The sequence below is a fragment of the Danio aesculapii genome, chromosome 2, assembly GCF_903798145.1.
Source record: "Danio aesculapii chromosome 2, fDanAes4.1, whole genome shotgun sequence".
Lineage (NCBI taxonomy): Eukaryota > Metazoa > Chordata > Actinopteri > Cypriniformes > Danionidae > Danio > Danio aesculapii.
Genome location: NC_079436.1, coordinates 5,580,085 through 5,594,377, shown reverse-complemented (window position 1 = coordinate 5,594,377; position 14,293 = coordinate 5,580,085). Strand labels below are relative to the sequence as shown.

General features: G+C 37.5%; 1 protein-coding gene across 1 annotated transcript in view; it reads left to right on the top strand.

The window, feature by feature from the left end:
• The first annotated feature begins 10,050 nt into the window (after positions 1-10,050).
• Positions 10,051-14,293, top strand: part of phb2a (prohibitin 2a) — a 23,367-nt gene continuing 19,124 nt past the window's right edge. The window contains exons 1-3 of the mRNA XM_056471456.1: positions 10,051-10,125; positions 13,388-13,517; positions 14,254-14,293. The exon at positions 14,254-14,293 is cut by the window's right edge and continues 45 nt beyond it. Coding sequence (XP_056327431.1) covers positions 10,105-10,125; positions 13,388-13,517; positions 14,254-14,293 — 191 coding nt within the window. The 5' untranslated portion in view covers positions 10,051-10,104. The remainder of the gene's footprint in view (positions 10,126-13,387; positions 13,518-14,253) is intronic.

The window sequence follows — 14,293 nt, the reverse complement described above, 5'->3', positions numbered from 1 at the left end:
TTAGTGTTATGCATAATGAACTGCATGTTGGTTCTTTACATACATATTTACTACAAAAATAACCCCAACAAAGGGTGTTTACACTCTCAGAAATAAAGGTACGTGATTTGTCACTGGGGTGGTACCTTTTCGAAAGGTACAAATTTGTACCTTAAAGGTCCATATTAATACCTCAAGGGTACAAATTAGTACCTAAAAAGTACAAAAGTGTTCCCCCTAAAATTTTTAGGTACTAATATATACGTTTAAGGTACCAATATGGACCCTTCAAGTACAAATGTGTACTTTTTGAAAAGGTACCACCTCAGTGACAAATCACGTACCTTTATTTCTGAGAGTGTACAGTGAGTGCAGCATAATAATAATAGAAGTATTGTTCTTTATTTAAAAGACAATAATACTGTTGCAATAAAATACAGTGCATTCATTCATTTTCTTTCGGCTTAGTCACTTTATTCATCACAGATTGCCACAGTGGAATGAACCGCCAATATTCCAGCATGTTTTACGCAGCAGATACCCTTCCAGCCACAACCCAGTACTGGGAAACACCCATACACTCTCGCATTCACACACATACACTGTAAAAAATTAAATCACCATTTGTGCAGCACACTGTACTTTTTCTGTCATAAATACTAAGAATTGTGAATAACTGCCGATCTACATAAAATATAAGCTATGTCAACTACATTCGCTAAAATGTCATGTCTACATGTTTAACAGTTTTCTGGACAAAATTTTTTGTGTTCAACAGGAATGTTGATATTTAAATAATTTGTGCATGCGTGACGTGACGATTGAAAACTAAGCTTGTTTATCTGTTGCTTGTGAAGAGGCATGACACAGTGGCGCAGTTGGTAGCACAGTCGCCTCACAGTAAGAAGGTCGCTGGTTTGAGACCCAGCTGGGACAGTTGGCATCCCTGTGTTCTCATGCCGGGTGCTCCGGTTTCCCCCACAGTCCAAAGAGATGCAGTACAGGTGTCTGAGTGTGAATGGGTGTTTCCCAGTACTGGGTTGCAGCTGGAAGGAGGTCAGCTGTGTAAAACATATACTGAATAAGTTGGCGGTCATTCCATGAATGAATAAAGTGACTAAGGAAAATGAATGAATGAATGTATTAAGTAGTGAGTTTGTGTTTGTCGTTTTTAAGTAAAATGATTAAGAACAGGGTGATATTCTAACTAGTATTAATTAATTATTTTGCAAATTTGAAAAAAATCATCCACTAAACTGAAAAAAATAAATTGACTCAATAGCAGTAACTGTTGCTTCAGTTGATGTGACAAGAATATCTTTATTAGTAAAATACAATAATCAACATTGCTTGAATAAACAAAATTATGTTAGCTGAACAAAATATTGTTGCTGAGAAGAACTAAAAAACAATTGTTGACACAACTCAAAGATCTTACTGCATCAAGTTGCCTTGTTTTTTTATGTTTTCTCAACAATTAATTTTTTACAGTGTATACTACGGCCAATTTCATTCATTCATTCATTCATTTTCTTTTCGGCTTAGTCCCTTTATTAATCCGGGGTCACCACAGCGGAATGAACCGCCAACTTATCCAGCACATGTTTTACGCAGCGGATGCCCTTCCAGCCGCAACCCATCTCTGAGAAACATCCAAACACACTCATTCACACACATACCCTATGGACAATTTAGCTTTCCCAATTCACCTGTACGGCATGTCTTTGGACTGTGGGGAAAACCGAAGCACTCGGAGGAAACCCACGTGAACGCAGGGAGAACATGCAAACTCCACACAGAAATGCCAACTGACCCAGCCAGGACTCAAAACAGCGCCCCTCTTGATGTGAGGCAACCACTGAGCCACCGTACTGCAGCAATACAGTATTTTTGCTGTAACTACTGCCAGTTTGTTACTGTTGATTCTACAGGAAATTGTTTACAGTGTAGCAATCAAGAAGAGTCGAAACCATTTCCAAAAAGTCATGCAACGTTAATCAGAGGCAAGGATTTAGGTTTCTGGTTATTGAGGATTTCTGACCTCATTCAGTCGGAGAGAGGAAATATTTGATGACATGTCAGCTGATTAATTTGAAGCTAACATGCTGCGTAGCTGCTAGTGAATAGGTCATTGTGTGTCTCTCTTCTGATTAAGCGTAAACTGCTACACCGAGCAAGACACAATCAATCATAATGAATGCCTCCAATGAGACATGATGAACGAATGAGGCACTGCTGTACCAATAGGGCCAATCGATTTGAAGGATCTAGTGAAGAATCAAAGAATAAAGGGAAGGCAGTTAAAATGCTAATTGATCTTGGTAGCTTAACGGATTTGACAATTATGGGTTAATTAAGATGTTTCTGCATTGTGTGTTAGGCGGCACGGTGGCTCAGTGGTTAGCACTGTCGCCTCACACCAAGAAAGTCGCTGGTTCAAGTCCTGGCATTTCGGTGTGGAGTTTGCATGTTCATGTTGGCGTGGGTTTCCTCCGGGTGCTCCAGTTTCCCCCACAGTCCAAACACATGCGCTATAAGAGAATTGATTCAACTAAATTGACTGTAGTGAATGAGTGTGTGTGTGTGAATGATTGTGTATGGGTGTTTCCCAATGCTGGGTTGCGGCTAGAAGGGCATCCGCTGCATAAAAAACATATGCTGAATAGTTGGCGGTTCAATCTGCTGTGGTGACCCCTGATAAATATTGACTAAGCCGAAGGAAAATAAATGAATGATACTCAACATACTTCAGACTGGTTTTGTGGTCCATGGGTCAAATGTATGCTTTTCATGCGAGTTTAAAACACGCCTAATTTGACTAAACAAATATCTAGCTTTGTTTGATTTACTGCTTAACCTCATTGTGTTTTGAAAAGTGCACACTGGTAACTAGTGAACTTCATTGAATTTTTACCAGCAGTGGCACAGCTATCCTTCAGGAGTGAAAGACAATTTCAACAGACCTCCATAACCATCATGCTAAAAAGAGCTCAGTCTAAACTAAACTTAGCCTGTACATTTCCTGAGGCCCAGACATTCATATGCTAATTGACCCTAACATCTTATGCTTTTTCACAAACTGCTCTCAAGTGCAGAACTGTAAAGATAAAGACTATTTTAATCAGTCACTCTTGAACTTTCAAGGGGAAAGTTCACTGAAAACTGAACATTCTGCCTTCATTTACTCACACTCCACTTGATCCAATCCTTTATGAGTTTTGTTTTTTCTGTTGAACACAAACAAAGATATTCTGAAGAATGTTGTAAGCAGACATTGACATAGTAGGGGGAAATACTACAGATGTCAATGGCTACCAGTTTTCAACATTCTTCAAAACATATAAATAGTACATTTCTAATTAATTCCCTTAAATTCCTGTAAATTGCGATAAATTCCTTTTAAGTTTCCAAATCTACCAAATTTCCTTGATGAAGTTCTGTGGAAAACACCAAACCCACTATATTTAAATAGTCAGCTGTAGCTACTTCTGTATTTTTGGTTTGCATGACTAAATCGTTGTTATACCACCACAAGAAAAAAATGCCCCTGAAATGGCACCAACAGGTCATATTAAAAAAAAAAAAAAAAAAAAAAAAAATATATATATATATATATATATATATATATATATATATATCCGTACAAGACATCCATGTTTCTCTGGTTGGATGGGAAGACCTGGAATGAAAAGGTTTTTCAGGTATTTCATCCTTAGAGATAATCCACCCTACATTTAATGGTACTAAACGGCAGAGAAAAGGCAAACTCAGCCAAGCAAAACCCAATCAAAGCAAAAAGAGCTGTGCCAGAGTGCACTGCATTATACGGTGGAAAAGCATTGCTTTCACTGGAATAACTTCATACAATCAAACTGACATTGTCATAAAATAAAACTTTGATATGCTCTGTTTAAATTTTTGCAAATGACACAGTATTTAACTGTAATAAGTACTGTATTTTACTGTAGGACATTTAATGCAGTATGTTATTGTATTTTAAAGTTGCATTGTAAAAAAATACTGTATCTTTTACAGTAAGGATATACAATACTGTAAATACATACACAGCAAGATAACTGGTGCTGTAAATGTAAATACAGTATTTTTGCTGTAGCTGATTTACAGTAAGTAACTTTCAAACTAAACTGTAATAAGAACTGTATTTTACTGGAGGAGAGTTAAAGAGTATGCTACTGTATTTTAAAGTTGCATTGTGAAAACTACTGTATATTTTACAGTAAACTCATACAATGCTGTAAATACATGCATAGCAAGATGAATGGTGCTGTAAATGTATATACAGTATTTTTGCTGTAATTGATTCACAGTAAGTTACTGGCAAACCTAACTGTAATAAAAACTGTATATTTTACAGTAAAGATACACAATACTGTAAATACATACACAGCTAGATAAGCGGTGCTGTAAATATAAATACAGTATTTTTGCTGTAACTGATTTATAGTAAGTAACTGGAAAACTGAACTGTAATAAGAACTGAATTTTACTGTAGCACAGTTATGCAGTATGTTACTGTATTTTAAGTTGCACTGTGAAAACTACTGTATATTTTACAGTAAACTCATACAATGCTGTAAATACATACACAGCAAGATAAATGGTGCTGTAAATGTATATACAGTATTTTTGCTGTAACTGATTTACAGTAAGTTACTGGAAAACTGAACTGTAATAAGAACTGATTTTTACTGTAGCACAGTTATGCAGTATGTTACTGTATTTTAGGTTGCACTGTGAAAACTACTGTATATTTACAGTAAACTCATACAATACTGTAAATACATACACAGCAAGGTAAATGGTACTATAAATGTAAATACAGTATTTTTGCTGTAACTGATTTACAGTAAAAGTATGCTACTGTTTACTCTGGCAAACTGGTTTCTGGCAAACTGAACTATAATATGAACTGTATTTTACTCTAGGACATATATGTAGTTTGTTACTGTATTTTAAAGTTGCATTGTAAAAATTACTGTTTGTTATACAGTAAAAATACACAGTACTGTGGGGGTCACAAGTCACTGGCATTGTTATTTTGGGGGTCGCAGGCTGAAATGTTTGCGAAGCCCTGCTATAAAGCCCATTTTTGACCATTATGAAATTAAAATTGCCCTGAAATAAGGCTGGCTCACCTTAATACATTATTAACCATTCAAAATTCATTCATTTTCTTTTCAGCTTAGTCCCTTTATTAATCAGGGGTTACCACAGTGGAATGAACCCCCAACTTATCCAGCATGTGTTTTACGCAGCGGATGCTCTTCAAGCTGCAACCTATAACTGGGAAACACCCATGCACTCTTTTTCACACACACACTATGCACAATTTAGGTTTCCCAATTCACCTATAGCACATGTGTTTGGACTGTGGGGGAAACTGGAGCACCGGGAGGAAACCCATGCGAACACGGGGAGAACATGCAAACTCCACACAGAAATGCCAACTGACCCAGCCGAGGCTCAAACCAGCGACATTCTTGCTGTGAGGCAATTGTGCTACCCACTGCGCCACCGTGCTGCACCTGTTCGAAATGTTTCAGGTAATATTTTTATCACTTATGAGATTTGAAACTTTTTAGACTATAGTCAAATGAAAAAACCTAAAACATGTAATTTAAAAAGACTAATAATTAAGTGGTACCCATTCAATAAATTTTAGTACCTATTAAATAGTATCTAATGAATACAGACTATCTGTTTAATAAGTACAAGTGTCTATTGAATAAGTGCTATGTTATAAATGCTGGCTATAGATTTTATATGTTTGAGAGTGTGAAAAATAGAAAAAGAAAAATTAATATCTAAATATGAATAGCAAACTTTTTTATGTGGCTAAACTTGCACTACACATTTTTCGATACTCACTATTCGAAATGTTACAGGCAATATTTTTATTTCACTAGTAAGATTTGACACTTTTCTGATTAGTTGTATGTTGAGTAAAAAAATTATAATAATATATGTAAATATATAATAAAATATCAAACAAATTAATAATAATAAATATAGTAAATATTAATGATTTATCAGAAGTTGCCACAGCGGAATGACCTGCCAATTACTTGAGCATTTGTTTTATGCAGCGGATGCCCTTCCAGCCACAACCCAGCACTGGTACACACTCGTACACACTCATTCACGCACACACTCATACACTACGGTCATTTTAGTTCATCCAATTCACCTATAGCGCATGTATTTGGACTATGTGAAAAACCGAAGCACCTGGAGGAAACCCACGTGAACACGGGGAGAACATGCAAACTCCACACAGAAATGCTAGCTGGCCCAGCCAGAACTCAAACCAGCAACCTTCTTGCTGTGAGGTGACCATGCCACTCTAAATATGCTTTTTTTGTGTCAAAACACTATAATTTTGCCCATTATGGAACTAAAATTGCCCCGAAATGAAGCTGGATAATCTTATTGGCTATTCTTTTCGCTTGACCTACTTGACCTGGGGTTGCTGGAACACATTGGTGAACAGGCCCTCTTTTGGACGCACTGAAGTGAATGCCAATGAACGAACGCCTCGTCCCAGAAGATGCCAGATGGGCTGATGTCAAACTAGTCAAAGGTCACACAATGACAGCGCAGTGCGCATCACATGGCTGTTCGGAGTGTTATTGTCACGGTGGTGAATTCATACATCCACCATCTGTCCTCGTGACAAGCGGGGATAAAAAGTGACAGATTCAGTACAGGATTTTGGAGCAGGAAAGTCAATCATGTCAGGTATCTTTGACACAAAGAACAAATAACCTGTGTGCCATACATGCTTTGGGAAACCATGTGAAATAATAAGCTATTTTCAATGCAGCCATGTGAGTTAAAAGACCGTATCGCAAGACATTTTTTTCTTTCGATTAAACATACTACCTATTTTATTGCTACTACTTTAGATATTAGTTTATGCATTGAGAATAAGTACCTATTTATTAGCTATGAGTGCTTATTCTTTAGGTAGTGCTCATTCTTAGGTACTAGTAGGTTTTAATAGATACTACACTACCTATTTAATATTCAATTGATATAGTTCTTATTTATTTGATAACAATACCTACTAATTCAACTTATCACTGCTGAAAGTGTAAACACTGAAGAGCAAATCCATCTATGTGCAGCTCCACAAGTCCCAAACCAAACAAGCCAGTGGTGAGGAACAAACTTCACCAATTGACGAAAGTGAAGTGAAAAAAACCCTCAACAGAAACTAGGCTTAGTTGGGCACGACCATGCAAACCTATTACATAAGCTATGTTGTACGCCACAGCCATATCACCCTGCAGCCCAAGACTGAAGCTAAGCAGGGCTGAGCCTGGTCAGTACCTGGATGGGAAAACACATGGGAAAACTAGGTTGCTGTTGGAAGTGTTAATGAGGCCAGCAGAGGGTGCTCAACCTGTGGTCTGTGTGAGTCCTAATGCCCCAGTAAAAGTGAAAGGAACACTATACTGTCGGTGAGCGCTGTCTTTTCGACAAGACGTTAAACAGAGGTCCTGACTCTCTGTGTCAAGAAAATGATCATTCATTCATTTATTCATTTTCTTTTCGGCTTAGTCCCTTTATTAATCCGGGGTCGCCACAGCGGAATGAACCGCCAACTCATCCAGCACAATTTTACACAACCCATCTTTGGGAAACATCCATACTCTCACTCACGCTCATACACTACGGACAATTTAGCCTTCCCAATTCACCTGTACTGCATGTCTTTGGACTGTCTTTGGACTGAAAATTTTTATTTTGCATAAATTACTCATACCACACCTATTTCTATTTATTTCAATGCAAAACAATAATGAGAATATAGTTTCAGGTTTAGAGAGGTTTTTGAGGTTTAACATTAACAGAGATTTAAAGGGCACCTATTATGCCCCTTTTTATAAGATGTAAAATAAGTCTCTTATGTCCCTAGAGTGTGTATGTGAAGTTTCAGCCCAAAGTACCACACAAATAGTGTTTTATAACTCTTTAAATTTGCCCCTTTTAGGCTTTGAGCCAAATTGTGCCAATTTGGTGACTGTCACTTTAAATTCAAATGAGAATGTGTTCCCAGCCCTTTTTTTTAAAGTGGGTGGAGCTATAAATGCCAATGTGTCAGCATAGTAGCGGATTCAAAAACAAGACTTACATCCTAAGCCAATGAGGGAGAGATCATCACTAATGGGCGGAGAGGCTTTTCCTCTCCAATGATTATAGATATTTACATTAGATGTCACCTATGCCGTTGTTGTCTACTGGATAGAATGCGTCAATAGAGCCGCCATTTTAGTACAGGGTAGCGCTCCTTTGAAATAAATGTGCGACCAAGGTGTAGTGGAGGATTGTGGCCATCCAGAGCCATAGATGTATACACATATATGCATATATCCATGATCAGGAGTTTTCTCTGTGGTCAGTATGCAAATATTTTTTTAAATTATGAAAATTATATTTTTACATCACTTTTTTTCTACATCGCTGGATAAGTGAGCACACGGACACCGACAAAGAGCGTGTATTTGTGTGCATGGAAATGTATTATCCTCCTTACCTGTTAACTTTGATCTAATCCATGTCCTGAAACACACCCGCTCTCCTGCTTTCACTTCTAATTCTAACGGAGGGAGCGATTCGCTTGTGAATGAATCTCCGTTATGAAAGACTCCTTCACTCAGCCGACAATAATACAAGTTTCTAGCACAGCAGCATCTTGTTGTTACACCTTATTTACATTGTTTGCTGATTTTATTCAACAAAACTAGCATAAGCCTAGTATTTAGTGCAAGTTGGTGCTACTTTGCCTTATAGAGGAATTACCAACCTACATCACACATGACGTCACACGGGTCCCCGGTTGCAAAAAAAGACCGGTTGCAATAGCAAACATGTGGTGTTGTGTGGTAGGATGCCAAATTCGAGTCCAAAAGTCCAAAAATAGAAAACTTAACGTTTTCAAAACTTAACGGACCTGTCACACTGCTTTTAATATCATCCGCAGACGTCTTTGGCTAAAAGGGAGCTGAATGGATTGAGGACCTAATTAAAAATGCTCGACTCTGCAGTTCTCATTTCATATCAGGTAATGATAATAATCAGCAATGATTTCAGCAAAAACAGTTAAATTTGGTGAATTAAACTGTGGACACTGTATGTTTAGAATGAAATGTAAACATGTACGTTCACATACCCTGCCGTACAGGTGCAGTTCGCTATCAAAATGCAGCTGTTTTGCTTGTTGATGATTACCCAGGCCTAGCTCCGTCTTCTTCCCTTGTCTTTGGATAGACAGAACCTCTGTTTTTCACACTACAGTTTTGAATCTGGTAATCATGGAACATTATTTCTTGCACATGACAACACAGAACAAAATTGTTGGCATCCAAAGACTTGTGAGCCTTTAACTTCTCTCTTGTAAAATCACTTGGAGTTTCCATGAGATAGTTGTATATTTGGGGCTGGATGCTTGGCCAATTCGTCTTATCCAATATCCATTGGGAGGGTGCTATCGCAAATGGACCTGTCAGACGAACGCCGCTCACTTTAACGTTATTTTTGCAGAATAACTGTGCTTATTACTGGGTGACAAGCTGACAACTGTATTATCATCAATACTTATTGAGCCCAAAATTTGTACAATAACATTTGTCCTGGGAGCACTGTACAAATGTGGCGGCGCTATTGATGCATGCTCAGTGTCCGTATGCTAGTGTAAATATCTATGTCCGATGACATCTACAAAGGGAGACCGTCAATCAAAGCATTCCAGCAGACTGTTTTTATGAAGTGTGATCATAAAAAATCTAATTAATGAATTTTTATCATTAAAGGCTGGTTATATTCACACACTGTTGCCACACAACTGTGTTTAAACCCCTTTTAAAAGTGATTTTTGCATAGTAGGTCCCATTTAAAAGACAAAAAGAAGCTGTTCAAACACTAATATGCAATTTAGAGCTTTAATTTACCTTTACAAAAGTTCTACTGCCACCTCTTGACGCGTTCAAGCACTCATATACTTATACAATACAATTCCCATAATGCCACGGGATAAGCTTGGAAGTGCAGAACCACGTGCTCGGACTGTCACAGGTGACGTACAGTCGATAGAAGGACAGCATGGCGAGCAAAGATCCCGGAGTAAGTTACTTAATATCTTAAAAATATACACAACGCATTAAACATGTGAATTAACGTTTTGTTTGCAGATGATATTGGCATTCTAAATAGCCTGTATGCATTAGTTTGCATTTAGCTGCGTATGATTGTTCTTGTATTGCGTACAGCTATGCTAGCAGTGTGCTAGCTTCATGCAGGATTCAGTTATGTCACTATGATGCAATATTGTTTAACTTTAAATGCGTGACCTTCACACATTTAAACTAACAATTGTGATATTGCTCATTCTAACATCTTGTAATAACATGTATGTGGTAAATTAATAACAAAGCCTTGATCTTGAGCCCCCTCATCTGTCCTACACAAGGTCAGTTAGACACATTTGGATAGTTTGACGTACTATTATGCCACATTTATTTATTCACTGGACTGCACAGATATCACTAATATCATTTTAAAGAGCTGTAAAAGAATGTTTTCTATTAATTATGATACTACGAAAGTCTACTAATGAACTTTAAATCAGGCTGGATTGTTAAGTATTTGATGTAAACCAGGAGTGCCCAAACTTTTTTGTATGAAGGGCGAAAAACCAAATATCATTGAGAGCCATGGGCCGAACATAAATATACAATACTATTTTGTTTCATAATGTTTCAAAATAAATAGAAAACATTACTTTGATTCATATTAACTAACGCAGTATAACTTTTTTAATGATAACTTGCTGTAAAAACAATCACATTTATAACACAGTGGAATTCAGTGGTGAATACACTAGCAGAATCTTTGTCTTAATTTGCTCTCCAAAGCCTCTGCATTGTCCTCTGTTCGTAATGGGGCTGACAGTATTTACATTTTAAACTAAGTTACAGCATTTACATTAAAACATTACATTTCAGTTAGCTTTTGTGTAGCTTATCCATAAAACAAACAAATAAAAGATTCCATAACATTTGAAATGAAAATACCTACCTCTCCATCATTCTCCTCCTTATCTCAGAAGTGATGGCGGGCGAAATCAAAGGTTACCATGGGCTAACTTTGGCCTGCGTACCCTAGTTTGGGCATCTCTGATGTAAACAGTTTCCAGTATTATATCGTTGTCTCATTACTCTATGAAGTGTCTTCAAACATAATGTCCACGTATTGTATTTAAGAATCAAGCATGAAGACTATGTGATAGCAAGTTTTCTAGTTATCAAAGTATGATTGTGATATTTAAATAGGCTTTGTGATGCTATTTTGTGTCTATTATTATAAAAATACTTCCAAATGTATAACATGTAAGACAGAGGGAGGAAGTAATCAGTGTTTTTAGGCAGATTTAGAGTAGAGGTTGAATATATTAATTGTCCATGATGGTATAATAATCATAGTTGGCACAGTATGGTACGTTACGGGTCACCTTTATCAGGCTTGTGTTTCCACTACCAAGGGTACCCTTTTGGTGGGCGTGGTGTATGAAAAAGTTTCAGTCGACGTCATTTTCGCTCGATAAAATGTCTACAGTAAAGCTGTACAGGTCGCTTATCATATGAGCAGCACTTCTCACAAAACAGATGCTTTACACACATAAATACTTCTGTATAATGTTTATTACTAACTTTTCAATGAACATGAGTTGATTATAACTGCAGATCAATGACAGTGCGAAATAGCCTATTGTAACGTCTGTAATAATATTAAATAAATAATTAAATGCCACTTATATAAGCACATACAGACCCTTACGGTCTCCGATATATTTCCAACTACAGAAGAACTACACACAGCAGACATTTAGTCCTCATTTGGGTTCAAAAACAACACGCAACATATAGCCCACAGTCAGAACAAACCTCTCATCTATGCCTTTAATCTTCACCAGCTCATGTAGCCTCTGTTAGAGAGTAACTCCATCTTTCTGAGTTTATAATAGTCCAAAAGGTGAAGACAATAAGTTAGTTATACATGGCATTTTCTTCATGTTTGCTGAAAAATAATGTGCTCCTTTTTTTCCGACTTCTCCTTTGTTTTTTCGTGCTTCACTCTCGCGTTTGTCAGTGTCTGACAGGATCGGGTTTCAAAAGCACGTCAATATTCAAGCGCATGTTATTATCATCAGCTCAAGAAGTTTGTTATTTTAAATATAGACTCGCACGCGAGTGCAAGCAAGAAAGCGAAACCGCTCACGCTTCAGACTGGCTCGTAAAAAACTACGGGGAACAGGGTAAAATCTGCTCTTCTTTTTGGCTTTGTGGCTGTTCCTCAAGACGACGACAAGGTTTGTTTGAGCCCGGGTCGACCATGGCTCGTTATTATTAAACATGGCAGCTCTTTTGTTTTCATTCTGGCTTGTTGCGTAAATGAATGACGTAGCTCTGTAAACCAATAGCGTTCAGCTGCGTGTCTAGCTCCACCTTTTCGTGCCCTTTCTCGTGTTTGGTACCCTTTCGAAAGGGTGCCGAAAAAGTGGTACAGTACGGTTCGCCATTTGACAGTGGAAACGGCCATAAAAGCGTACCAAACCGTACCACTCAGTGGAAACAGGCCATAAATGACTACACCCCCTTTTGAAAATTAATATATTTATCAATTTTTCAGTGAATATTGCCAATATTAGCAAAATAGCAAAAATATATTGGCTATATTTTTGGTTGTATTAAACAGTTTAATCCACTCAAATATAACATCTTTACTCTCTACTCCCAGGGTCGTTTATTGCGAAGTTAATATGTAGCTGCTAGGGCTGTGCGATTTAATCGAATCGCGATTTGAAACGTTTCGATTAGCCAATTGCAAGAGGCTGCGAAATGAAAGATGTATGTATTATTTAATTGCTCCCGCAAAGAGCAAATGTGTGACTGCCGTCTGTGTCTGACAGTCTCACTAGCCAATTGTGTGAGGACACATTTTTTCTGCCCAATCAGAATTGCGTAACCGGACTAAGTGGGACACCCATTCCATAAACAAACAAACAGGAAAGTGTGGGCGAGTGGGATGATGGCATCTGCCGCTTCAGAAGCATTAATAGACAAATTAATATCAAAGAAAAACCATACATAAAAACACCAAATAAAAACAGGTATTTTCCTGAGGCATGAACTCGCCTTGAATGAGATAGAGAAAATGAAAGCACGTCAGCGCTGAGAATAATCAGTAAAAAACTTAATCTTTAAAATAGTGACTTGTATTAAAAGTTTTTGCAAAAATATGACCGGTGTGTGTGAAAATCTCTGTAACACACTGCTTGGGGAAATACTGTATTTGTGCAGTGTGTTTACATTTGTGTTTGTTTCAGGGTTTTTTGCAGCAACTCAGGCAGATTGCCAGCAGGATGGGGTCTGGTCCTCGAGGCGCTGGTTTGGGTGTGAAGCTGCTCATCGGAGCTGGAGCCCTCGTCTATGGAGTCAAAGAAGCCACATATACTGGTAAATCACCATGCTGAACGATAAAGGAGGATTATGCTGAAATGAGGGGCTGTTTTAAAGTGATATTTCACCCAAAAATAAACAGTTTCTCACTATTTACTCACTTCAGTGGTAATCAAATTATACATTTTACCCCAAAATTACTAAGAATATCTATGCTTTGTTTGAATTTTAACTAATTCTGTTTCGTGTAGTGGAGGGTGGTCAGAGAGCTGTTATCTTTAGTGGAATCAGAGGGATGCATTAATTCCCATATATTCCCATTAATTTAAATATATTACTGTTAATTCCCATGGAAAGTTTCCACCCTAGAAAATTCATGGAATTTCGCAACCCTAATAATGACAGAATTTTAATTTTTGTGTGAACTGTCCCTTTAAGTGAGCAAAGTCATCTAATAATACATTTTACCCCAAACGTAATAAGAATATCTATGCTTTGATTGGGTTTTAATAACTAATTGTGTTTCGTGTAGTGAAGGGTGGTCAGAGAGCTGTTACCTTAAGCCGAATCAAAGGGGTGCATTAATTCCCATATATTCCTGTTAATTCCCATTGAAAGTTTCCAGCCTTGAAAATTCCCAGAATTTTGCAACCCTAATGATGACAGTATTTAAGGTTTTGGGTGAAATGTCCCTTTAAGTGAGAAAAGTCATCAAATAATGCATTTTACCCCAAAAGCAAAAAGAATGTCTATGCTTTGATTGGATTTTAATGACTAATTATGTTTCGTGTAGTGGAGGGTGGTCAGAGAGCCGTTATCTTCAGCAGAATCGG